Below are 26052 nucleotides of genomic sequence, written 5' to 3'. Positions count from 1 at the left end.
GGCTTCTTTCTTCTGCTCATATGATGATGAATTCTGATACAAGAGACATTCTCTTTCATCATTTGTGAAGATCATAAATTCCAGCCTTTTGAAAATCTGATAACTTTCAATCTCACTATGAATGCAAGTCCACCTCTGAAGAAGTGAGAGTTATTTTTTAGTTGGAATTTTCACTGAAAACTTAGACCTTTATCCATACTAGGATTTCTCTGTTTAGTGCAGCCAAAGTCCACTAAAGATAAAACAATATTTATTCAAAAGTTCAAAGTGTTAGTGCAAGTTTGGTAATCAGCTTGCACATGCTATTTATAAAGTCTTTGGATTCTAAGCTTTCCATTGCATTTATGCAAAGCACATCAATGGATCCTTTCATAGTCCTGGTGATTTGTCTTTCTTGTTTGATTCTTCTTTTTCTATGGAATCAAAGCTATGTGAAAGGGAAGCTGCCACCTGGCCCCACTCCTCTCCCAATCTTTGGAAATGTTTTACAGATAGACACCAAGGACATCAGCAAATCTCTAAGCAAGGTAAGTATGATTAATTTTCTTCCAATTGTTTGCAAAATGTAAAGAAGACAGCTCCATATCTAAATATGATAGGGTCCCAGACACCATGTTTTAAAGAAGTGGTTTTAATGGGAAATGTCCACTGGACACCAAGACATGATTTTAAATAGTATCCAGATAGAAGGCTGCTAGAAGTGAATGAGATCCATGAAATGGTTATTGACATTGCCAAAAGTAGGAATTTCCTGTCCATATTGTGACCCTGGTTCCTTTTCCAGTAATTATTCTTTGGTGAACTCTAATGCAAATGAAACAGCTTTCAATTAAAAGACAATCTACTAATTCACAGAGTCACAACACTAAAAGTTTTCTAAAAACACACATTGATTTGAAATCAAGGAAATAAGTAAAGTTTGAAGAAATTTCACAGTTTCTATTATAATTGCTCCATGGATGAGTGAAGAACTGCTCTACTCCTAGCTGCTCTTATAGCAATAGCTCTCTAACTCTTGAAGGAATTATCTAAACTCTGTCTTCCCTGAGACAGCTAGTTACCAGAGCACGGCCCCTGGAAGCTCCTTTCTCCTGTGTTTTGGGCTCCGGGTTTGAAGAGTTTGTATCGGCACTTCAGCTCATCCACTTGTTAACACAGAGCCTTGGGAAAGTTTTAAAATCTCTCTGAGCTTTTATTCCCACTTCTTAAAAATGTGAATAATAATAATTTTGCATAGGTTACTTGAGTATATCATATATTCAACAAGTTATTGAATGCCTACTTTGAGATGCTGACCCTAGCTAGGTTCTTAGGCTCTCTGTGTAATAGAGATTAAGAAGAGGCCCAACCAAATTCTCAGACAGGGTTTTATTGGGGCTTATGCTTGAGCACAAGGGAGACAGAGAGGAGAAGTGACTCTCTGGCTGGCTCTCTGACAGAAGCTGTCCTGAGTCTTTCACTGGGTGAGAGGGGAAGATTGGTATCATGATTCTCTGCCTCCAGAGACATTCTGCTTTCCTCTTTCTGGTGGTTTCTGCTGTGCATACCCTCAGGGGTTGCAGTCCCTTGCCTGCCCAGTAGGTCTAACAAGGTGGAATTGCTCTCTATTGTCACTCCAGGAAGGTCGGATAGTGGTCGTCCCAAGGCTTTGTGCACATGCGGGAGTCAGGGTCGACTGCTTGGGGGAAGTTTTGCGATTGGAAAGTAGCTTATCTCATCTCCAAAAATAGCTGTTCTGGGAGGTGCCAGATCTAGTGGAAAAGGGTGAGGGGCAGAGTCCCATCTTTATTGTGTCTCATTCCCTCCTGAGAAATTTTACTCTCCCTCTTCTTTTTTTTTGAGGAAGAGTGGCCCTGAACTAACATCTCTGCCCATCTTCCTCTACTTTATATGAGGGATGCCTGCCACAGCATGGTTTGATAAGCATTGTGTAGGTCTGCATCCAGGATCTGAACCGGTGTGCCCTGGACCACTGAAGTGGAGCATGTGAACTTAACCACTGTGCCACTGGGCCAGCCCCACTCTCATTATCTTTAGGGGATAGGGACTGGTGGTATCATCTTCTGGAGTTACTTCCTACTGAGTAGGGGTGTCAGTTGTTCCATCTCATTGAACCAGTCTCTTAGTAAGACAGAGATGCAAGTGTGCTTCCAAATTTAGGCCTATATTGTGTAAGCGAGTAACCATATATTTAATAAGAAAAACAGCTTAATGGTTGTAGGAAATTATACGCCCCTTTCTGAGCCAGGGAGTAGCTAGCCAAAGGATTTCTAGATCTCAGACTTGAAGCATCTTTTGCTGTTTGAAATGTCTCTGATGATGTCATTGGGTGTTCAGGTATCTTTCTGAGTGGCTTACACAGCAACAGACATGAATGTCTAAGTTTATATCAAATTATCTAGGTTCCATTTGCAAGGCTTCAGGAAAAAGGGTAGGTTCAATTCTTGATGATTCCAAATGAAAATGATGGAAAAAATTGAAAACATTACTTTGGAGATTTGTAGCCAGATATTTCAGGAGACTAGAAGAATTCAGCATCCAGTCCAGTTAAGAGATGGAAAACAAAATCTCAAGGTCACTTATCAGAACTGGAGCCTAATATCCAAGAGTGTGCACTATAGTTTCTACTGAAACATAATTTTTCTCTCTATAATCACCCTCATTTTTACCCAAGATAGCCAGTTAAGACTCATTGGTAGGCAAAATTAGTTTAGTTTCAATAAACTTGGCCCCATTATTTACATAAATGCAGCAAAAATAGCAATTGATTATATAGGCTTTTTGAAATCTGCTTTGCCTCAATTTTTTATAAGGAATCACAGATTGAACTTTAAAAGCCTCTGGAGGCCAGGAAAACCAAGTCAAGGTCTTGTCATCAGACTCTGCCGGCAATCCCTATATGTTTGAGTGGATTCCTCTCTTTTCTTGAGGTACCCCCCCAATATTCTGAGGTTCCCTGTACCTGCCAGGAATAGACCTTCTTTACTCACCTGGTAGGGCTGCTGGGAATCCTGTGAGCAAGGTACCAGGCCAATGTTTCCTGGTGGTTCTTTTCCATAAGGTCAACCTTTATTCCTCAAAAATTGTCTTGTCATATCTGATTTTGCATGTTTATCTCAAATGTGATGTTCCATTCAAAGCTTTGGTAATATAGCCAAGTTTTCCAATTGTGTCCTGTTTTAAGGAGAAAAAATTCTTGTTGAACTTATGCAAATAAGCATATTGCCAAGAAAACAATACTCACTCATTAAGAGTTTCCAAATTCTGGAAGGATCTGGTAGGGAGAAAAAAGATAAATATTTCAAATCTGCTTGCAAAGGTATAATTTTACCAAATTACTATAAGTCATACTTTGCTTAAGGAAAAGAGAAAATGTTTCCTTAAATCTTTAGAAAACAAAACATCTAAAAATAACCACTACCTCCAACAAAAATTCATAGAAATTATAACCATCCTCATCAGTTTATTCAGTCCTATGTAATCACTTCTTCATCTCAACCTTCTGTTAGCAGTTTCATAAAGTCACCAGTTTCTTTGTTAGAATTTTCTAATTTCTTACCTAGTTTCATTTTATGATCAGAAAGTTTATCAGAAGCCTGTATTCTAAAGTAAATCTCAGAGTACTTTCCATGAATCTCTCTGAAGATGAAAAATATTTGCAAAAGCTTCAGAGCAAAACAGCAACAAAAGGGCATTGACCAAGAAACTTGGCTATTTCTGTGACATGCAATGCTTCAAGATGATAACTAGAAATAGGACTGACAACAGGACAAATCAGAACTTTAGGAATGTTATAAAATTCTTTAAAAAAACCCCTGACATATCAATAACATTTACCTACATAATATCGTAGATCCTTGTGAAACAATGCTTAGTTATCCTTTTAACCATGGTGACAATTAAAGATTTTCAGGCCAAAGCAGAAATTTAAATAGCTGTAAGAAAAACCTTAGCACCTATGATTAAAGACCTTATAAAAATAATACGTGAAATTTGTTTTGATAAAATATAAAATTTCTGCCTTCCTGGTAGGTTACTCAAGTACACAAACCTTTCATAATCTCTTTATAAAGAGCAGACTAAAAGTTCAAGAAAATTATTCTTTTAAGAGAGAGAAAACCAAATTCTAGTTTTTTACCAGCTTACTTTTGACATTTAAACACTTTTACTTAATTAGATTTACTTCACTCTTAACCAACTGGGCCATGCATAAAACTCTTTTTAGGGGTCCTCATCCAAAAACTTTCTATAACTTACTTTTTGCATTTAGAATTTGTCCCACGCCTTCTTTCTCCCCTTGTATTACTTTAGGACAAATTTATCTTTCATAACAAAATGAACAAAAATATTTCCATTCTCTACTTTCTTCATTGCAAACATACATCTTACTTTCTTTGAATACAAAGATGTTTTCCTTGTTAATTTCAATAGCTTTAATCACATATATTAATTAGAATCTTTAACCCTTATAGACATTTATTTTTAGCAAAAACTAAGAAGTAAGCAATTATGAACTTTTACGTTAGCATCCTAAACACTTCTCATAATTTCTAGAAACATTTTACTTCATAGTAGAATCTTTTAATAAAATACAAAAAATGTTTATTAATAGACCAAAACATCGTTTAGTTTCTTTGTAAGAAGAAACCAAATGTAGATAAACTTGGACATGTTTAGTGATAATGTTTCAGTATTTTATCTTATTTGAAAAATGACCCAGATATTCAATGAATTTTTTTATCATTTAATTTCACTTAGCAAAACGTCAAAGTTTCAAGTTACCCAAGAGATTTTGGAAGTTATATTAAATATACATGCCTTAACACATAAAAAGGTCACCCAACACTTTTATCTTTTTCACGTCTATTTAGTTTACTCATTCCCAAGAATTATTTAGATTGCCTACAAAACTTCTTGAGATATTAGACCAAATTAACTATCATCTTAAGTTATTATTTTTACTAACCAGTTTTGTAATAGGGATAATGTCAGCTTATTTGACCAATAAATGTAGAATAAAGGCTGCATGTCTGCATGATATCCAATGCTGAAGACTCTGAGGACATGTTCATTTTAATCAAACTAACAATCTTGAATAAGCTTTCAGTTACAAAGATTAATGTATATCATGTTAACTTGAAAGACATTTGAGTTAGTTTCTAGTACATTTGGAAATAATTTTTACTATTATAATTAAGTGATTACTATAAGCCAGTTGAATAGGGCTCTTTAGAAATTATAGCTTCTGGAGGTAATATATCACACATATGATATTTTAACATATAGGCACATGTAACATACATATCGACAACATACACAGAGACTCCACAGCTATTTTTTAAAAATTACTGCTATGAATCAGGTAGAGTAATAAAAGCCTCCCTAGTTATAAACCCGAATATTGTTTTAAGCCTTTTTACTAATATTTGTGGAGAATACACTCAAGATGGTGGAGTTCTGGTGAGGGTGCTCTTATGGCCATTTTTCTTTTCTTTTTCCTTTTTTTTTTAACTTCAGTCCTAGGAATTAATGATGGGCTATGTCTAAGTACCCAGAGGCTTTGCAAGCTCTTTGAGATAAGGAAAGGGGTGGAATCTGAATTCTGTCCCCCGCTAGAGAAAAAGTTGCTCTTATTTTACTTAATATATCTCTACTTAGCAAAAGGATGGGGCATTCAGGGACGTAGAGGATTGCGTAGGTGATGGTAGTTGACCTGGCCTTGCAAGTAAGGGGGGAAGTAAATTGTCTTACCTTTGGCCGTCTGTCTATCCCAGTTACCATGCAGTCGCAAGTAGAGATGGGTCAGGACAGAGTAGGTGGCTCTGGTGTCCACAAAGAACTCAGTCTTCCTACCTGCCATGTCAAGGATTACCTGAGGCTCCACTGGAGTCATGATGATGGAGCAAGTTGACATTGGAGCCAGGCGGGCTCTCCCCTCTCGTCAATCCTCAAGTGCTTGCCTCTTGCTTGAGAGGCTGGCAAGGAGGGGAGGTTGACCAAGGTTGCCCCTTGCTCGTCCTGCTTGAGAACGATTGAGACATTCCTTTTTGCAGTGTCTCACCCTCCTGCAGTGTGCACATTGGTTCCACTCTAGGCTAGATCTCTCTGTTCGATTGACTGGTCTTCTGGGTCTACTGGGGTCACCTTGAGGTGGTGGATGAATCACAGCAGCCAAAAGCAGTGTTTTCTTAGCCAATCTTCTAACTTTATTAGCCTCCTCTGCCCTGTCCCTCTTCTTTTAGACCTTGAAGGCCTCCTCCACCAAGGTCAATAGTGGGCTCTGGGCTCCTGCCTCCAGGTTTTGTAACTTCCTTCTAAAGTCTGGGATGAACTGAGTAATGAAGTGCATGGCAAGCGAAGCTCTTCCCTCTGCCAACTCTGGGTCAGAGTTAGTAGATTTTCTAACAGCCTCCATCATCAAACTCAGGAAAACGGCTGGGTCTTCTCTCTTTCCTGAGTAACTTCCCTCACCTTATCATAATTTACAGACTTTATTATACACTTTTCATCCCTTCTGGTGGGCAGATAATCTGGTCCCTTCTGTTTATACAAGTCTAGGATTAGCACGCATCACTTCTCCTAACATCAGTTCATGGGAACTAAGACACATGACAACACAGGGAAGCTGGGAAATGTGTGTGACTACATTACCATGTCCTCATGTATTGTTAAAATGTAGAGGTCTCTGGTGCTAAAAACATGTGTCAATTGGGTAATGAGGGATTATTTTTAGCCTACACACCGGGTGAGAAGGAGGAACTTCCTTTAAACAGGAGGAGAAACGCTTCATTTATGGTAACTATAGAAAGGAAGGAAAATTTGTTGTGATTGTAGGTTTGGCAGAAAAAAGTTAATAAAACAATATGAATAAAATCCATGATATCACCTGTCACATAGTAGGAGCTGAAGAAAGGATAACTAGTGATGATGATAATAATAATAGCAATATTACTAATAATATAATAATAATTACCATTTAAGAAATGTGATTTCTTATTAAATTACTGGTTCCAGGAGTGGAAATCTTTACAATGAGTGAATGAATATTAAATGTCTCTTCAGTGAGACTAAGGATATTTTCCTCACTTATTTACATTTTTAGTTTTGAAATTCTCAGTATTCTTCCATCTCCTGTTCCTTTTCCAGCTAGCAAAAGATTATGGCCCTGTGTTCACCGTGTATTTTGGCACGAAGCCCACTATTGTGTTGCATGGATATGAAGCGGTGAAGGAAGCCCTAACCGGTCAGAATGAGGAGTTTTCTGGCAGAGGCAGTATGCCAGTGTTCGACAAAGTCGCCCAGGGATTAGGTATGCTTCCATTTGGGGAATGTGTGTGGATTTGTAAGTTGCAAAGACTCCAAATAGGGTAAAGAACTGAGAAATTATAAGTATTTTAGAGAAATTAATGAAAACAACCTAATTTCCAATTTTTCTTAGAGGATCATTAACCCATATTTAAAAATATAAAGGTGGCACAATGTCCCTACGAAACATTAAATGCAATGCAAGCAAACCATCTAATCACTAATCTTCTATGAATTTGTGACTAAACCATGTTCATTCTAAATTATGGCCAGTTAAGATAATGAAAAAGAGAGAGAAAAGAGAAGGTAGGAAAATGACTAAATTAACTTAGTCACCAAATATTTTGCTTTCTGGCCTGAGTGATGGTTGCCAAGATACTATTTTAGGAAGTTTGCATACATAGTATGCATGGAACCCACCTAAGTTTTGAATATTTCTGCCTTGCAGTCAATCTTCTATTCTTCTAAAAATGCGTAGGAAATATTTCAATCCAGTAAACTCTAGAGCATAAAGCACAAATATGCCCTGAAAAGAGGATATGGAGAAACACATGGTATGGATTGGAATTGATTTTAGGTAAAACCTATTAAAGTAAGTACTTGAACTATCTTCCATTTGTTTTTGGAGCTGACCTTAAACTGTCTCATCGTCTGGTGGGTCACTGGGTTCCTTCAAAAAGAGATAAAGCCTGAATGGGGTCATTTCCTCCTCTACATTGTTCTTTAGGACATTTCCGGACAATTTTTTATGAGCATTGTTTTTTCCCCAATACTGCCTTGGCTCTGGAAGTCTGATACTGAACTTCTTTGGTGATAAGACCGCATTTCATGGAACAGATTTAACAAATAGAGGAGAATGTTAAAATGAGAAGGGCTGTGGCTGTGTCCTTTCTCTGAGGAATGGATTTTCATGCACTTCCTTCCAATTCACAAGTGCTGTCTTTCTTTTTCTCGAGAATTGACTCCTTTTGTTCCTTCTCCTACACTTCACTTACAATGTACTAAAGTCAGCCGTGAGAATTTAACCTATGACTTGGACTCATGATTTAATAGCTGTCTGATCATAGAACAAGCATTTCGCCTCCATGATCTTTGGCATCCTCACCAGTAAAATGAGGACAAAACGCTTAGTTCACCGAGTTATCCTGAGCTTTAGAGGAGCTAACGGATGAAGAAGGTTTAGTAATATGTAAAAGCAAGAGTCCTGACAGTAAGATAGTAGGCTTGATCAAGAGAGGAGGAAGGTGAAGTAGGGATGGATGGAAATTCTTGATGTTGGCACCACCTGCTTAAGTGTCATTATTTCCTGAGATAAAGACTCTCAGCTAGAATTCATGACAATAGAAGTTATTCTTCTCTGTTTTTTGTCCTCACAGGAATTATTTTCAGTAATGGAGAAATGTGGAAGCAAACCCGGCGTTTCTCCCTCACAGTTTTGCGGAATATGGGGATGGGGAAGAACACTATCGAAGACAGAATTCAAGAGGAAGCCTTGTGTCTGGTGGAAGCATTAAGAAAAACCAATGGTGTGTATTTCTTCGTGTCATTAACAGTAGTAATTTGGGCAGAGTAAATGCTATTTGAGTTATACTACAGAGAGATATGATGGCTCAAGTACAACAGAAATTTGCTTTTGCTTAGATAACAGTAGGGAGAGGCGAAGTGGTTGGCATAATAGTCTTTTCAGGCACCAGGTTGATAAGGGCTTTGAGATTTTCAACATGTGGCTTCCAGTGTCACCCAGGATTCATCTCTCTGCATCTAGTGGAGGAGAAAAGAATGAGGAAAAGAGCAAATAATGCTTTTAATAGGCCAGGCAATGCAGTGGCACACAAAACTTCTTTCACATTCCATGAGCTGCAACTCAATCACAGGGCCACAACTAACTGTGACAGGGGCTGGAAAATGTGGCTATCTGTGTGCACAGGAAGAAGAGGAGGACATGGACTTTAGTAATCAGCTAGTAGTTTTGGCCACAATATTTTGAAAAACTAAGTAATTTCTTGAGAAACATTGCAAGCATTTCACTATATATGTATGCCAAGTCATTATGCTGAGCCCCTGAAACTTATACAGTCTTGTCTATCAATCGTATCTCAATGAAATTTAAAAAAAAAAGCATTGGTGATTCAGTGGAAGAATTCACACCAAATCCTTGTCAGTGCTAGGGCTGCATTCTAGTTTACCTGGAGGAGAGTGGATGTGAGAGAGGGAGCTGCAGTAGTGCAAATCTGCTCAGTGTGTATGTGTGTGTGTGCACATGCAGAACTGGCAGCGGGTAGAGAAGCAAAGGGGTGGGCAGAAGACTTGGCAGGAAGGAGTAAGATCAGGATCACAAGATATATTTGGTTTTAAAACCTCAATACTTAAAAATTTTTTGAAGAACGTTATTGAATTGATAATACTATTATAATCTGTATGGTGAATCGCCATTATGTGTTTTAACTAATGTTATATTATTGTCTAGATGGTTGACTGCCTTTTTTTCTGATATTAATATTAACAATGCAATTATTGCAGATATTTGCATGATTCTGGTTTCTTCCTTAGAATAAATTTCTGGGAATGGCAGTAGAGTGTCAATGAACATCGTCTGGACTTTTGATGCATATTACTTAGGAATGGGTGGGAGACCTGGCTAAAGAAGGGATAGCACATGAGGCTTATTCTGTGTATTTTGTTTCATAACCTTGTGTTTAAATTTAATATATTACATAAATATTTCCACATGTGTAGCTTTTAAATGTTTATCAAGTACATTAGTACTGAAATAGTACAGTATTCCATTAGTTTGAATGTACCATAGTTTATTTAACTAGTCTTTTATTTTTTGCCGGATAGACTGTTTTCAGTTGTTTGTTGCTATTAACATAAAAAAAGACAATCCAAATTAATCATTGCATTTCTCACTACTTTTTCTTTCTCATTACTTTCTTAGAATAATATTTTGGAAATGAATTAGGAAGTAAAAAAATACTGGATTTTGATACATACTATTTGGAAAATGATTTTGTACACAATTTATAATTGAAGCAGAACTCATTGTTCACTGGTTAAGTTTTTCCCATAGTGAATATGACCTTTTCTCAGCTTCCTGACCTATGATCACCGAGACTCTGCTTGGAGGGCTCACACTCTTGGCCCATTCCATCATTGGATAACTCTAACTGTTGGAAGTTTCTTTCAAGTGTTGAGCAGAGCCTTTTTTCTTTGTAATTTTTACTTTTTGACCCCTTCTAAGTTTATTGTTTTTGTAATTATTGTGATGTGGTACGCCCCTCATGGAGGCAGGATGGTACCACACACACCTTAATTTGATATGAAAAGGTTTACTACCCACACGATGAAGCTTTCTGTGGAGGATAGGGTGGCTCCTAAACAGATCCAAAAACAGCTTGAAAGATTAAGAAAAGGAGAGTGGCTTGAGGTTATTATGGTGGTTAGGGGCTGGGGTGGAGATGAATGTTCCTGTGTGAAGCCAGGGTTTTGTGGTTCAAACTTCCTGCTTGTGTCAAAGGAGGGAGCACTTGAGCTTTTTCATCAGCTTATCTAGATGTGAGAAGCAACAGAAGAAAATGTGAGGCTTAAAAGCTGTCAGCAGCCAAAACCAAAATTTGGAATCACATTCTTTATTACATAGAGAAAGCCTGTTTCCAATATTACAGATATTTCTTTCAAATATCTGAATGTAACTCTGATTTCTCTCCTTATTCTTCTCTTCTGCAAGAAAAGCACACTCAACTTTTTTCAACTATTTTTTTAAGCTTTTTATTAAGATTATGATAGTGTACAACCTTGTGAAATTTCAACTGTACATTATTGTTACTCATGTTGTAGGTGCACCACTTCAACTATGTTTTGTAAAGTATGATTTCAACTTTCCTCAGTCTCCTGATTTTCTTAGTATGTTGCTCATTTTCTCTTGGGCATAATGAAGAAGTATCCACAGTAGGAGCTAAATTTTACAATTTAAAATAATTTTTGAATGACCTCCTTATTGTGAATTACCTTGTGGCTCTTATTTGGAGAATGATGTAAATAGGAGAATACTTGGGGGAAATTAATAAATAAATTGGACTGGATTGAATATGTTTGGGGAAACACAATGAATTTTATTTTAGGCATTTTGAGTTTATACTGATGATGGCATGTCTAGGTGGTTCCTATGCTTAAAAAATCATAGAAGTCAACCCTTTTCAATTATTTTAAACAGTCAGCTTACGATTTATACGAAAATTGTGTTCTAACTTTTAACTTATCTTGTTTTTAGCATCTCCCTGTGATCCTACTTTTCTTCTGGGCTGTGCTCCCTGCAATGTGATCTGCTCCATTATTTTCCAGAATCGTTTTGAGTACAGTGATAAGAAATTGATAACCTTGTTACATTATATTCATGAAAACCTCAGAATTTCAAGCACTCCCTGGATAACGGTAATGTCAAGTTTCTCAACTCAGAAGTAATTTTCTAGCTAATCTATTGTTCATGCCTACCCCATCCATTTGCCGTATTTCAAAATGGCTAAAGTAATGTTTATCAAACTAGCACTTGTAATCAATTAGTGAGTTATCAAATCAATGTAATGTCTTAAAATGAAATTTAAAACATGACGTATAGTAGTAGAAAGAAAACTATAATATCATAATATATCAATTACGGCAAGGTATTTTTCTGAGAAATTTTTTTTCCTAATTTTTGTATCTAGAGATGAAGAGGATGGTGGTGTAAAATGTATTTCTTACTACAGTACACTGTCAGGAGAGGTTACTAACTTACATTGTGCAATCACTAACAACTAAAATCCTGTATGGATCACAAGGTTATGATGTGTTCCACCTGGGAAGGATCCTAGAGAACAAATAGCCTATCTCTCATGGCTTTCAAACAGGAAACTCTCACCCAGAGATATTAAGCATCTTTTGCAAAGTAGCCTAGCCAAGACAAGAAATGAGCTAGACTTAGAATCAAGATTTCTCAATTCTCTTTCTGGTTTGATAGAAGCTACCAGCCTGACTAAACTGCTTCAGTGTCTACCAAGGGTATTAAGTCATGAAGGTGCTGTCTAAAGTAGAGTCAGTAAACTCTAGGATTGGGAATGGCCAGGTGAATATGGGCAATGTGCACATTCCTGAGGATGTAAAATGCCTAAATAAAAGTAGGCTAAGTAATTTGGGCATTTCTTTAATCTTTCTGATGCAGTTTCTTCATTACAATAAAAGGATATGAGCCCTGCAAGCTTTTCAAGTGACTCTTTGTAGAAATATGTGTAGGGTAAACTGGGATGAATACTGGGTTCTAGCTCTATCATAGTTTAGTGTTTTAGACAGGTTGACTAAGCTTTCTGAGCATCAGTCTCCTCATTTGGAAACAGGTGGTATGCTGCTGAATTCCTTCAGAGAATTATGGTTGTGAAATGAATTTAACTGTTTTTGAAATTGCTTTGTAACTTGTGCATACTGCAACTCTGGCCATGTTATCAGTTCCTTCTTCAAACTCCAAGTATGTTCTAGTGCAGGAAGCATATCTTATTCGTCTTATCTACTCAGTGTGTAGCAAAAGGTCTGATATGTAATATGGGCCTGTAAGAATTTGCCGAGTGAATTAATAAATAATTCTTTCCTCTTTCAGCTCTACAATGCTTTCCCCTCTTTAATACATTATCTCCCTGGAAGTCATAATGAGTTATTTAAAAACATTGCTGACCAACAAAAGTTTATCTTGGAGAAAATAAAAGAACACCAAGAATCCCTGGACCTCAATAACCCTCGAGACTTTATTGACTACTTCCTGATTAAAATGGAAAAGGTATCATGTGACACTGATTTGCTACTTCATCCTTGTGGGAGATGTGACTCCTGGATTAGCTTTGTTCTTCATGGTGAAATCGATATTTTAAAACAAATGCTCCTTCCTAAAGATGTCTTAATTCCTTGCGCAACCTGTTGCTTGTTAAAAGCTTATTGGATGTCTTGAGATATTTCTAAATTCTCACTGAAAATAACTTAGGTTTTATGTTTACCATGTTAAAGCTGGTTCTTTTTTCGGAGGCAGATTGAAATACGTACCCACAAACATTCAAGATTAGTGGTAGACAACATATTATCATTTATAAAATAAGTTCGATGAATGGAAGATGTAACAAAAGAGGGAACACAGGAATGAATAGGAATCCAGAAAGGCTTCCCTTTGCAAAGATATTAGGAAATCGTCCCAGATGAGGTAGGTTTTGAGGAAACTCTGGCTTAGATGGACAGAGATGACAGAATATGTCCAGAGAATGATAAGTGCAGTGATCAAATGTGTAGAATTTTCAAAGAGATTATCTTGATTGTAATGGAGGAACTGTCATGGGTGTAGTGACTGATCAGTTTGGGACTAGTGTTGCAGTTTGAGGGTGACTGGGTCTGGAGGCTTGAATGTGAAATTTAAACATGATAAAATAGACAATAGATGCTAGAATTCAGAGCGAGTACCAGTGATGAATTGATGAAAATTATGTTAGAAAGAAATTGTAGAGAAACTGATTGGCTCTAGTGGGTGAGAAAGTGAGGAATCAGAAAGGACTTAGAAGTTTGTAACTGATTATATTCTAATTGATTGAAGGATTCCTAACAACTGATCTAACTTTGCCTTCAGCTACAGCACTCTCTAATGTCTGGCTTTAATTTGCCATATAAGCAAATTGAGCAAATCATGATGTTATACTGTGTTATTTTATGTTAACTCTAAAGTTTTTTATTTATCAATTAATTCCAACACATCATTGCTAGGAAAAACACAATAAACAGTCTGAATTTACCATGGACAACTTGATCACTACCATATGGGATTTGTTTAGCGCGGGAACAGAGACAACGAGCACCACCCTGAGATATGGACTCCTGCTCCTGCTGAAGCATCCAGAGGTCGCAGGTAAGGTCACCGATGATGGGCAGGATGAAATTCCAGGTGGAAATTGGCAGGCAACACTGATAATTCTCCCACCCTTTACCTGTCTAGACAATGTACAAGAAAGTTCCCCATCAATAGTACATCTTCCTATCACTGGATGAATTAAATTCAAATTAGATTATAGTACAAAGAGGATGAGATATTCAAACAACAGCAGAGATTTGAAGGGCAGAGGTCACTGTTCACTGTGCTATGGTGAAGTCTCCTTGATTTGGGTCGGGACAGATGTAGTAATCTCAGTTGTCTTAGGATCTGGAGAGAACTAACCTTCTTTTTCTCAAAAGTTACCATTTGATATGCTTTTCATGTGCATATAAATGTATTTCTGTTAAAAGCTGTTTCTGTGCAAATGCATTTGCAATAGGAGTGACTGAAGAAAATTACAATATTTCTCTATCAAAGGGGCCCACTTTCTAAATAAAAAAACATATACACAAACAAAAAATTCTTTTTAAACATACCAATTTGGGCAAAAAAGTTTTTACCCACAAATATAACTTCTCTTGCAAATGCAGCTTTTCCATTTTTCCTCTTCTTTTTTTTTTTTTCTGTGAGTCCTCATCACAGTGGATATTTCCTTCACTGCTGTATCAGGTTTTGTCTTCTGGTGCATTAAGACACTTTTAGTACAATTAAGCCTCATAAAACTTATCGATCTGACATCAGCACCGGGTTTTTCTACTTTGTTGAAGATCCTTCTTTCCTCCCATTATAGATAGGAGATGCTTTCCAAATGGTACAATTTAGAAGCATAGCCTCCAAATTCTTTTGCTCACACACATTGTGGGATATGATAGTGCTGTGTTTCTTTCATGTAACAGACTCTTTCAGCCAGATAATGTCACACTTGTGAGAGCTATATTGACTATGATTATAAATAGTATATGACATTTTTCTCCAGACCTTTAAAGCTTGTATACATTGCAAAGCCCTTCTTGTGTCATATTTCCCCATGCTTCCATTTTCATTTTCCACTTGAATTTTTCTTGTACCATATCCCCTTATATTTTCCTTTTCTTTCTTCTCCTCGTCATCTTTTACTGTGCTGTTCTACTGAGTATCTTGATTTTATCAGTAGTTCCAAACCGCTTTACACAACCACTGTCTTCTAGGTAAAACTCCAGCCTCTTCGCCTGAGAAGGTGAGGTTTAAAACTTCTCTGAAATCCCTAAAGTTTTCTTCTTTATAGCTATCAAACCACAGAATTTTCACAAGCTCCATTACAAAGACACATTCTTCAGGTAGTAGGTAAATACTATTTGACCAAAGTAGCAAAATGGTATTGGAGAAAAACGTGTCATAGACTTTCACAAGAGCAGCTGCAGATTCTGACTCTACTAGTGAGTAGCTGTGTGATCTCAACTCGTGACTACCTCTATCATATCTTGATCCCTCATCTGTTTAAGTGAGATAATAATCCTAAGATTCATAGAGTTTTCTCCCATAAGAAAAGGTTAATAAGTGTTGTTTTAACTAATGAATTGTCCTTCTTAAACTATTCATTATTAATATGATATACTTTGCAGATACAAGGAAAATATAATTTGCTAACACAAAAGACTTTCAGTAATCTCATTCAATTTCTAAGATTGTGGGTTTGGAAATGAGAAAGACTACATAATACCTGGATATCCTTAGGAAACATATTTACTTTTCCAAATCTATTTCATTATTTAATAAAATTTTTTATTGAGTTTATGATAGTTTACAATCTTGTGAAATTTCATTTGTACATTATTGTTTGTCAGTCGTGTTGTAGGTGCACCCCTTCACCCTTTGTGCCCACTCCCCAACCCCCCTTTCCCCTGGTAGCCACTAATCTGTTCTCTTTGTCTACATGTTTAAATTCCTCATATGAATGGAGTCATGCAGAAATTGTCCTTCTCTATCTGGCTTATTTCACTTAACATAATTCCCTCAAGGTCCATCCATGTTGTTGTGAATGGGACGATTTTATTCTTTTTTATGGCTGAGTAGTATTCCATTGTATATATATGCCATATCTTCTTTATGCAATCACCAGTTGATGAGCACTTAGGTTGCTTCCACGTCTTGGCTATTGTAAATAATGCTGCAATGAACATTGGGGTGCATGGGACTTTTGGAATTGCTGACTTCAAGCTCTTTGGATAGATACTCAGTAGTGGGATGACTGGGTCATATGGTATTTCTATTTTTAATTTTTTGAGAAATCTCCATACTGTTTTCCATAGTGGCTGAACCAGTTTGCATTCCCACCAGCAGCATATGAGGGTTCCTTTTTCTCCACAACCTCTCCAACATTTGTTACTTTTTGTTTTGGCTATTTTTGCCATCCTAATGGGTGTAAGGTGATATCTTAGTGTAGCTTTGATTTGCATTTCCCTGATGATCAGTGATGATGAACATCTTTTCATGTGCCTATTGGCCATTCGTATATCTTCTTTGGAGAAATGTCTGTTCATGTCTCCTGCCCATTTTTTGATCGGGTTGTTTTATTTTTTGTTGTTGAGTTGTGTGAGTTCTTTATATATTATGGAGATTAACCCTTTGTCAGATATAGGACTTGAAAATATTTTTTCTCAATTAGTCAGATTTTTTTTGTTTCAATCCTGTTTTCACTTGCCTTGAAGAAGCTCTTTAGTCTGATGAAGTCCTATTTGTTTATTTTCTCTATTATTTCCCTTGTCTGAGAAGACATGGTGTCTGAAAAAAATCCTTTTAATACTGATGTCAGAGTGTACTGCCTATATTTTATTCTAGAAGCCTTATGGTTTCAGGTCTTGCCTTTAGGTCTTTGATCTATTTTGAGTTTATTTTTGTGAATGGTGAAAAATAATGGTTAATTTTCATTCTTTTACATGTGGCTTTCCAGTTTTTCCAGCAGCGTTTGTTGAAAAGACTTTCTTTTCTCCATTGTAGGCCCTCAGCTCCTTTGTTGAAGATTAGCTGTCCATAGATGTGTGGTTTTATTTCTGGGCTTTCAATTCTGTTCTATTGATCTGTGCACCTGTTTTTGTACCAGTACCATGCTGTTTTGATTACTGTAGCTTTGTAGTATGTTTTGAAGTCAGGGATTGTGATGCCTCCAGCTCTGTTCTTTTTTCTCAGGATTGCATTAGCAATTTGGGGTCTTTGGTTGCCCCATATGAATTTTAGGATTCTTTGTTTTATTTCTGCAAAGAATGTCATTGGGATTCTGATTGGGATTGCAATTGAATCTGTAAATTGTTTTAGGTAGTATGGACACTTTAACTATGTTTATTTTTCCAATCCATGTACATGGAATGTCTTTCCATTTCTTTATGTTGTCATCCATTTCTTTCAGGAAAGCCTTCTAGTTTTTGTTGTATAGGTCTTTCACTTCCTTAGTTAAATTCACCACAAGGTATTTTATTCTTTTTGTCGTGATTGTGAATGGGATTGTATTCTTGAGTTCTTTTTCTGTTGGTTCGTTATTAGAGTATAGAAATGCTACTGATTTATGTAAGTTGATTTTATACCCTGCAACTTTGCTGTAGTTGTTGATTATTTCTAAAAGTTTTCCGATGGATTCTTTGGGGTTTTCTATATATAAGATCATGTCATCTGCAAACAGCGAGAGTTTCACTTCTTCCTTCCCTGTTTGGATTCCTTTTATTCCTTTTTCTTGCCTAATTGCTCTGGCGAAAACCTCCAGTACTATGTTGAATAAAAGTGATGATAGAGGGCATCCTTGTCTCTTTCCTGTTTTCAGGGGGATGGGGTTCAGTTTTTGCCCATTGAGTATGATGTTGGCTGTGGATTTGTCATATATGGCCTTTATTATGTTAAGGGAATTTCCTTCTATCCCCATTTTGTTAAGAGTTTTTATCATAAATTGCCATTGGATCTTGTCAAATGCTTTCTCTGCGTCTATTGAGATGATCATGTGGCTTTTATTCCTCAGTTTGTTGATGTGGTGTATCACGTTGATTGATTTGTGGATGTTGAACCATCCCTGTGTCCCTGGTATGAATTCCACTTGATCATGATGTATGATCCTTTTGATGTATTGCTGAACTTGAGTTGCCAAAATTTTGTTGAGAATTTTTGCATCTATGTTCATCAGCAATACTGGCCTGTAGTTCTCCTTTTTTCTGCTGTCTTTGTCAGGCTTTGGTATCAGTGTGATGTTGGCCTCGTAGAATGTGTTAGGAAGTGTTCCATCCTCCCTAATTTTTTGGAATAGCTTGAGAAGGATAGACATTAAATCCTCTTTGAAAGTTTGGTAGAATTCCCTAAGAAAGCCATCTGGTCCTGGGGTTTTATTCTTTGGGATGCTTTTGATGGCTGTTTCAATCTCCTTCCTTGTGATTGGTCTGTTCAGATTGTCTGCTTCTTCTTGACTTAGCTTTGGGAGATTGTAACAGTCTAAGAACTCATCCATTTCCTCTAGGTTATCCATTTTGTTGGCATATAGTTTTTCATAGTATTCTCATAATCCATTGTATTTCTGTGGAGTCTGTTGTTATTTCTCCTCTTTCATTTCTGATTTTGTTTATCTGAGCTTTCTCTCTTTTTTTCTTTGTAAGTCAATTTTATTCATCTTCTCAAAGAACCAGCTCTTTGTTTCATTGATCCTTTCTACTGCCTTTTTTGTTTCAATAGCATTTATTTCTGCTCTGATTTTTATTATTTCTCTCTTTCTGCTGACTTTGGGCTTTGTTTATTCTTCTTTCTCTAATTCAGGTAGGTGTAATTTGAGATTGCTTATTTGGGATTTTTCTTGTTTGTTAAGGTGTGCCTGTATTGCGATGAATTTCCCTCAATACAGCTTTTGCTGTATCCCATATGAGTTGGTATGGCATGTTATCATTTTCATTTGTCTCCAGATATTTTTTGAGTTCTCCTTTAATTTCTTCATTGATCCATTGTTTAGTCTCCACATCTTTGTCCCTTTCTCAGCTTTTTTCTTGTAATTAATTTCTAGCTTTATAGCATTATGATCAGAAAAGATGCTTGTTAGTATTTCAATTTTTAAAAAATTTATAGAGGCTTGCCTTGTTTCCAGACATATGGTGTATCCTTGAGAATGTTCCATGTGCACTTGAGAAGAATGTGTATTCTGCTGTTTTTGGATGGAGTGTTCTATATATGTCTATTAAGTCCAACTGTTTTAGCTTTTCATTTAGTTCCACTGTTTCCTTGTTGATTTTCTGTCTGGATGATCTGTCCAATGATTTGAGTGGGGTATTGAGGTCCCCTACTATTATGGTGTTATTTTTGATATCTTCTGTTAGGATTGTTCATAGTTGCTTTATGAACTGTGGTGCTCCTGTGTTGGGTGCATAGATATTTATAAGCATTATTTCTTCTTGATGTAGTGTCCCTTTGATCATTATGTACTGATGCTCTATGTCTCTCTTTACCTGCCTTAGCTTGAAATCTACTTTGTCTGATATAAGTATTGTGACACCTCCTTTCTTTTGTTTGCCATTAGCTTGGATTATTGTCTTCCACCCCTTCACTCTGAGCCTGTATTTGTCATTGGAGCTGAGGTGTGTGTTTCCTGGAGGCAACAGACTGTTGGATCTTGTTCTTTAATCCATCTTGCCACTCTGTGTCTTTTTATTGGAGAGTTCAATCCGTTTACATTGAGGGTGATTATTGATGCATGAGGGCTTAATGCTGTCATTCTGTCACTCGTTTTCTAGCTTTCCTATATTTCCTTTATTTCTTGTCCTGTGTGTTTTGGCCTATCCAATGACTTTTGCAGTTTCTTATCTTTTTCCTTATTTATTTTTTGTGTCTCTGTTCTGTTTTTCAGTTTAGTGGCTACCCTGAAGTTTGTATTCAGAATCTCGTGCACAACATAGTCCATTTTCTGGTGTCCTTAGTCTAAACTGATTCAGTCCCTTTCCTCCTCCCCTCCTAAGTTATTCTTGTCATCTCTTATTCCAACTTGTGTTATGAGTTTGTGGTTAAAGTCTCAAGATTGTCTTTGTTTTTGGTGTTTTCCTTCCCTGTATCTTAATGTTATAGTTGAATATTTGCTATCCTATTCTGATTCTATCTATTTGTCTCCTTACTGTGTGTTTTGTGACCCCTTTCTCCTTTTTTTTTCTTTTTTCAGGTATGAGGGCCTTCTTGAGGATTTCTTATAGGGGGGATCTCAGGGCTGCGAAGTCCCTTTGCTTTTGTTTGTCTGGGAAAGATTTAATTTCTCCCTCATATCTGAAGGATATTTTTGCTAGATAGAGTATTCTTGACTGAAGATTTTTATCTTTTAAAGTTTTGACTATGTCATTCCAATCTCTCCTAGCTTGTAAGGTTTCTGTAGAGTAATCCGCTGAAAGTCTGATAGGGGTTTCTTTGTAGGTTATTATCTTCTGCCTTGCTGCCCTGAGTATTGTTTTTTGTCATTCGCTTTTGACAGTTTTACTACTGTATGCCTTGTGGTAGGTCTTTTTACATTGACAGATCTAGGAGATCTGAAAGCTTCCTCCACACACATTTCTCCCTCAATCCTTAGATTTTGGAAATTTTCTTCAGTTATTTCTTTGAGCATGCTTTCTGCTCCATTCTCCTTTTCTTTGCCCTCAGGGATACCTGTAATTCTTATGTTGCATTTCCTCATTGAGTTGGATATTTCTCAGAGACTTTCTCCATTTCTTTTTAGTCTTAGTTCTCTCTCTTCCTCTGTCTGGAGCTATTCAACCTGTCTATCTTCGATTATGCTGATTTGCTCCTCTATGGGGTCCACATGGGCATTCAGAGAATCCATATTATGTTTTATTTCTTCCATTGTATTTTTCATTTCTAGTATTTCTGATTGATTCTCCTTTATAGTTTCCATCTCTTTTGTGAAGTAACTCCAGAACTCGTTGACTTGTTTCTCTCTATTTTCCTTTACCTCATTGAGTTTGACGATAGCTATTCTGAATTCATTGTCATTTAGTTTACTTATTTCTGAGGTCTCAGGACATAATTCTGGGTGCTTGTTTTCCCTCTGGTCTGGAGCTTTTATGAACTGCCAGATGCTGGAATGGGTCTTGCCCATTGTGATATTGTTCGGTTGTAGTTACAGCCTGTCACCACTAGATGGGCGTTGAGAGCCGTGTATTCTGAGCCCTCCGACTTCAGCCGAGATCACATGGCACAGCACGGGTTTTTGGGGGAGGCATTTTCTCTTGCATGCAGACCTGGGTTTCCCGACCAGCTCTTGCTATCTGGTCTCCTGGGGTCTTGGCTTGATGAGGTGACCCCACACAAAAGCTTTCACTCCATTAGAGGGCTTCCATCTGGGCTTCAAGGGCCCTAGGGAGTGCTGGGTGATCCCACTGAGGCATGGCCCCTCCCCTACTCCTTCCCTCATAGAGCCTCCTGCAGCTATCCCAGTCTTTAGGGGAGGGAGGGAAGTTCTCTCTTACCCCATTCCAGCTCCTCCCAGGGGGGCTTCAGCCTCTTTGCCCTCTGGCGTTTGGCTGCTGTGGGTCTCCGAGGATTCCTGTGCTAGTAGGATATTTTTTGTTGGAATATTGTTGCTCATTTTTGTTGTATGTTGGAGTGGAGAAAGTCCTGGGCAAACTCACTTAGTCATGATGCTGACGTCACTCCTCTATTTCCTCGTTTTTAAGATGTACAAAATAACACTCAACATGCAGAGCTATTTTGAGGAATTATAAAGTATTATAACAAATAGTGCATCATGCCTTTCATATTTTGCATTCAAAATAAAATGTTAACTTATATCTTGTTCTTATGTACTGAGTACTAAACATCTTATTCAATTGTTGTATTTATGAAGCATTTACTGCACTGTGTAGTTCCTTCTTTCTTGGAGCTTACATTTGTAAAACAAAAAGTGGCATACACAAACTGGTTACACTACGTGGTCTGTAGTGAGCCTTGAAGATCACAGATCCTTGAGTCTATCAGGCAAAGTATACAAAATAGAATCCAGAGGTGAGAAGTGAATCTCATGGTATAATTGTGTTTTAAATGTACGTCTATTTAAGTCTCTAATGAGATTTCATTTTGCCCAGGAAACTGAAATTCTGTTTCTATTTTTTTTCTTATGGTGGTGGCCTTACATAATTTTCCCTTCTCCCCATCTCCCACCTAAATGTAACTATGCTTAAGAAGATCAAATAAAAATCCTTTCTATTTCACATGAATTCTGATTCCTACCTTGCCAGGTAAAGTCCGGGAAGAGATTGACTGTGTGGTTGGCAGACACCGGAGCCCAAGCATGCAGGACAGGAACCGCATGCCCTACACAGATGCTGTGGTGCACGAGATCCAGAGATACATTGACCTCGTTCCCAACAGCTTGCCCCATGCAACAACACAGGACATTAAGTTCAGAGAATATCTTATTCCCAAGGTGAGAGATATTTCATCTATACTCCTCCTTAGGAATCTCAGAATATCAACTATCATGGTCATAGAATTACAGATTGCCTAACCTTCTACAGGTCTTGCACAGTCAAAACTCAGACATCTCACCCTCTGACCACGTGCTTCTTTCCTTCTAGTTTGTTGATACAATTTTAGAAATATAATAGTGCTTACACTCCCACAGGAGTTTCAGGACATTGACAACTCCATGCTCTGCCTGTCCATTAACCCAATCTGCTCTTCACTTCCCTGCTTTCCAGTGTGTGTTTTTTTGAAGAAGATTAGCCCTGAGCCAACATCTGCTGCTAATCTTCCTCTTTTTGTTGAGGCAGATTGGCCCTAAGCTAACATCTGTGCCCATCTTCCTCTATTTTATATATGGGACGTCTGCTGCAGCATGGCTTGATAAATGGTGTGTCTGTCCGGGCCTAGGATCCAAACCAGTGAACCCTCAGCTGCCAAAGTGGAGTGTGTGAGCTTAACTGCTATGTCACTGGCTGGCCTCTCTAGTGTATGTTTTATTACTCTTACCACTTAACTAGTATCCCATAACTGCCTCCCCTGCCCCCCAACCCCAGCCTCCCCACCTGTCCATTTCATTTACTTGTCAAAAGTCCAATCCAACAGTTTCCTTCCTTCCTATCTGCCCATGTGCTAATGATCCCATCTGGAAAGGACCATACAGCCCAGCAGATTGGTATTATCACCAATCCCAGATGTGTCCTCAATCCTATCCAGCAATCATGCTTTATAACTTAACAAAGCTTGCACCACCGTGCTTGACAATGACTCTTTCAGTCCTGAACTCTTCCCTTCCAATTCTCCATGCCCTTTTTCTCAGGTGACCTGGACTTCTACCTGACAGAGAAACTCAGAGCCATTGGAAGGGAACTCTCTCAGTTCCCTTCCACTAGATTTACAATTTTGCTACATCCACACCCTTTGATTTCTCTTTCATGTCTGTTGTTTTGTAAAAGGATTCTCTTTTTATATAAAATAAATCTTTCTGCCTGTGGCATGGATCTCTTTCCTTTCACTCTTTCTGGGATCCTCCTCAAATAATCATTTCTTATTTTTTCCTTGTCTTTATTTTCTCCCTCCCTACTGCCCCCTTTCCATTAGCATTCAAACATGCTCAATTCTATTACATCTAAAAAAAAAAAATCCTCCCCAAATCTTGACCCCTCTGTTCAATTCTGTCTTGTCTATTCCCTCAGATTCAAAATCTTGGAAGAAATTGGTTATAGTCTTGTAAACATTTCCTAATCAATCTCTTATTCATCAGCCCATTGAAGTATACTTTCCATTCCAGTGATAACATTTTCATCAAAGCCATTGATGACCTCCATATTATTAAATCCAATGAATGTTTTCCAGAATTAATTTCACTTGGCCTCATGGCAGCATTTAACACCCTTAGGAATGTCTTCCATGTGGGTATACTCACTTCTCACTTCAGTGATGTGATGCTCTCCTAGTTTTCCTCCTATCTCTCTGGGTATTTGTTCTCCATATTCTCTGCTCTCTCTGCCTCCCTCCATGTAGCTTAAATGTTGATGTTTCTCAGGGTTTTACTGTTGGCCTCTAGTTTTTTCAGTTTTTATGCTTTCCTTCAGAATGATTCCTCCACTCCCAAATTTGAAGTTTGGGCTGAGGTACTAAGTTATCACTCTGTTGTCTAGACTATCTGGATGTTGAACGTCAGTGTTCTTGAATAAGAACCTCCCAGTCTAGGTTTATCTCTGGCTGGATTGGAGAATTACAGGCCGTGGCTCTTTTCTTTGGTCTTTTACAGTTTTCAAAGCACTTTCAAATATGTATAACCCAGGTTACAGTCCTCAGCTTGCAGTACCCCTGCCTGTGCTTCTGCCTGAATGATACCAGCTCAATTCAGGTTTCAGGGCAAATTTTCCCTCAAATGGATCACATCATACAAGAGTGACTATGAGCAATGTGGCTTCACTGAAGAGTTTGGATGTTAGAAGTTTAATTAGCACACTTCAATGCAAAAACTTAAAAATCGTGTACTGGGCATTTAAAGTGGCTAATAGATTTGTCTATAGGTCTCATTGTAAAATTTTGCCTCATGTTTGGCAAATTTGTTCCTGGACGCATATATTTTGTATTGTAATGTCTCTATGATTGATTAATCTCTTTATCACTGTGAAGTGTCGTTTCTAATCTTTGGTAATACTTTTTGTCCTGAAGTCCACTTTGTCTGTCATTAATGGAACCTTACCAGCTTTCTTATGGGTAAAGCATGCATAATAAATCATTTCCCATTCTCTTCATTTCAGCCTGCAACTTCAAACAGCACATAGTTGCTTCTTGCCTTTTTATCAAGTCTGATAATCTTTAATTATGAGACTTTTTTTAAATTGTGAAGTTTATGTCATCTACATTTACTTTAAATTTCTGTATATTTGCATTGAGTCTATTATCCTGGCTTTAATTCTTATTTGTGATTTCTTTTTGTATTTACCCTTCCCTGACTGAGTCAATCAATGATTTGGTGCCATTTCATTTTATTTCCTCTGATGACTCTATATTTATGCCTCTTGACATTTTACTTACGCTTCTTTTTCTGTTGTTCTTTTTGTTTTTTCTTTTTGGTAGTTGATTTTGAGATTGCAATATGAATTTTTAACCTGTCACAGTATATGCTAAAAATATGTTATTACTTCATGAAAAATTTGAAATTTACAGCAAAATATTTCCTTTTACACCATCCCACCCTTTATGCTCTTGTTGGCATATGTTTTAGTTGTATATGTTATTATTTTTACTCTGAAAAGCCAATCGTTTTAAGGAGACTTGAACATATATATATATGCACATAGAATTAGAAATAATTTTTAAAACTTTAAGAAAACTATTTTGACCTACCACTGCATTTTGATGTTCTTTATTCCTTCTTGGATTTGTTGCCGATCTGATGTCATTTCCCTTTGTTTCTAGAATGATTTGTGTTTGTTGAATTCTAGGTGTGTTGAGAAAGGTGTTTTAACTTATGTCTGTCTAACAATGCCTTAATATTACCTCACTGGTTTGTAATTTTCTTTTTTTGTAATGTTTTCAGGTTTTGGTGTTAGAATTATGCTGACTTTAAAAATACCTTAAGAAATGTTTTCTTCCTCCCTCTAGTTTTTTCTTTTATTTTTCCAGCTTTGTTGAGATAAAATTGCATGGTACACTTTGTAAGCTTAAGGCATACACTGTGATGATTTCATACACATATATATTATGAAATGATTAGCACAATAAGATTAGTTCATACATCCATTATCTCACATAATTGCCTTTTTTGGGGTAGAACATTTAATATTTACTCTCTTAGCAACTTTGAAGTATACCATACAGTATTGTTAATTGTAGTCACCAGGCTATATCCTAGATCCCTAGAACTTATTCATCTTACAACAGGAAGTTTGTACCCTTTGGCCAACGTCTCCTTTTTT

The 26052-nt window shown here is 37.1% G+C and overlaps 1 protein-coding gene across 1 annotated transcript in view; it reads left to right on the top strand.

Annotated features, from left to right (window-relative positions):
• The first annotated feature begins 324 nt into the window (after positions 1-324).
• The window catches only part of LOC124236359 (cytochrome P450 2C21-like), a 41172-nt gene continuing 15444 nt past the window's right edge, over positions 325-26052 (top strand). Inside the window, exons 1-7 of the mRNA XM_046655316.1 lie at positions 325-527; positions 7147-7309; positions 8682-8831; positions 11576-11736; positions 12932-13108; positions 14074-14215; positions 22393-22580. Coding sequence (XP_046511272.1) covers positions 345-527; positions 7147-7309; positions 8682-8831; positions 11576-11736; positions 12932-13108; positions 14074-14215; positions 22393-22580 — 1164 coding nt within the window. The 5' untranslated portion in view covers positions 325-344. The remainder of the gene's footprint in view (positions 528-7146; positions 7310-8681; positions 8832-11575; positions 11737-12931; positions 13109-14073; positions 14216-22392; positions 22581-26052) is intronic.

This window comes from Equus quagga, chromosome 2, assembly GCF_021613505.1.
Source record: "Equus quagga isolate Etosha38 chromosome 2, UCLA_HA_Equagga_1.0, whole genome shotgun sequence".
Classification (NCBI taxonomy): domain Eukaryota; kingdom Metazoa; phylum Chordata; class Mammalia; order Perissodactyla; family Equidae; genus Equus; species Equus quagga.
This window is presented reverse-complemented; position numbering and strand designations above follow the sequence as displayed.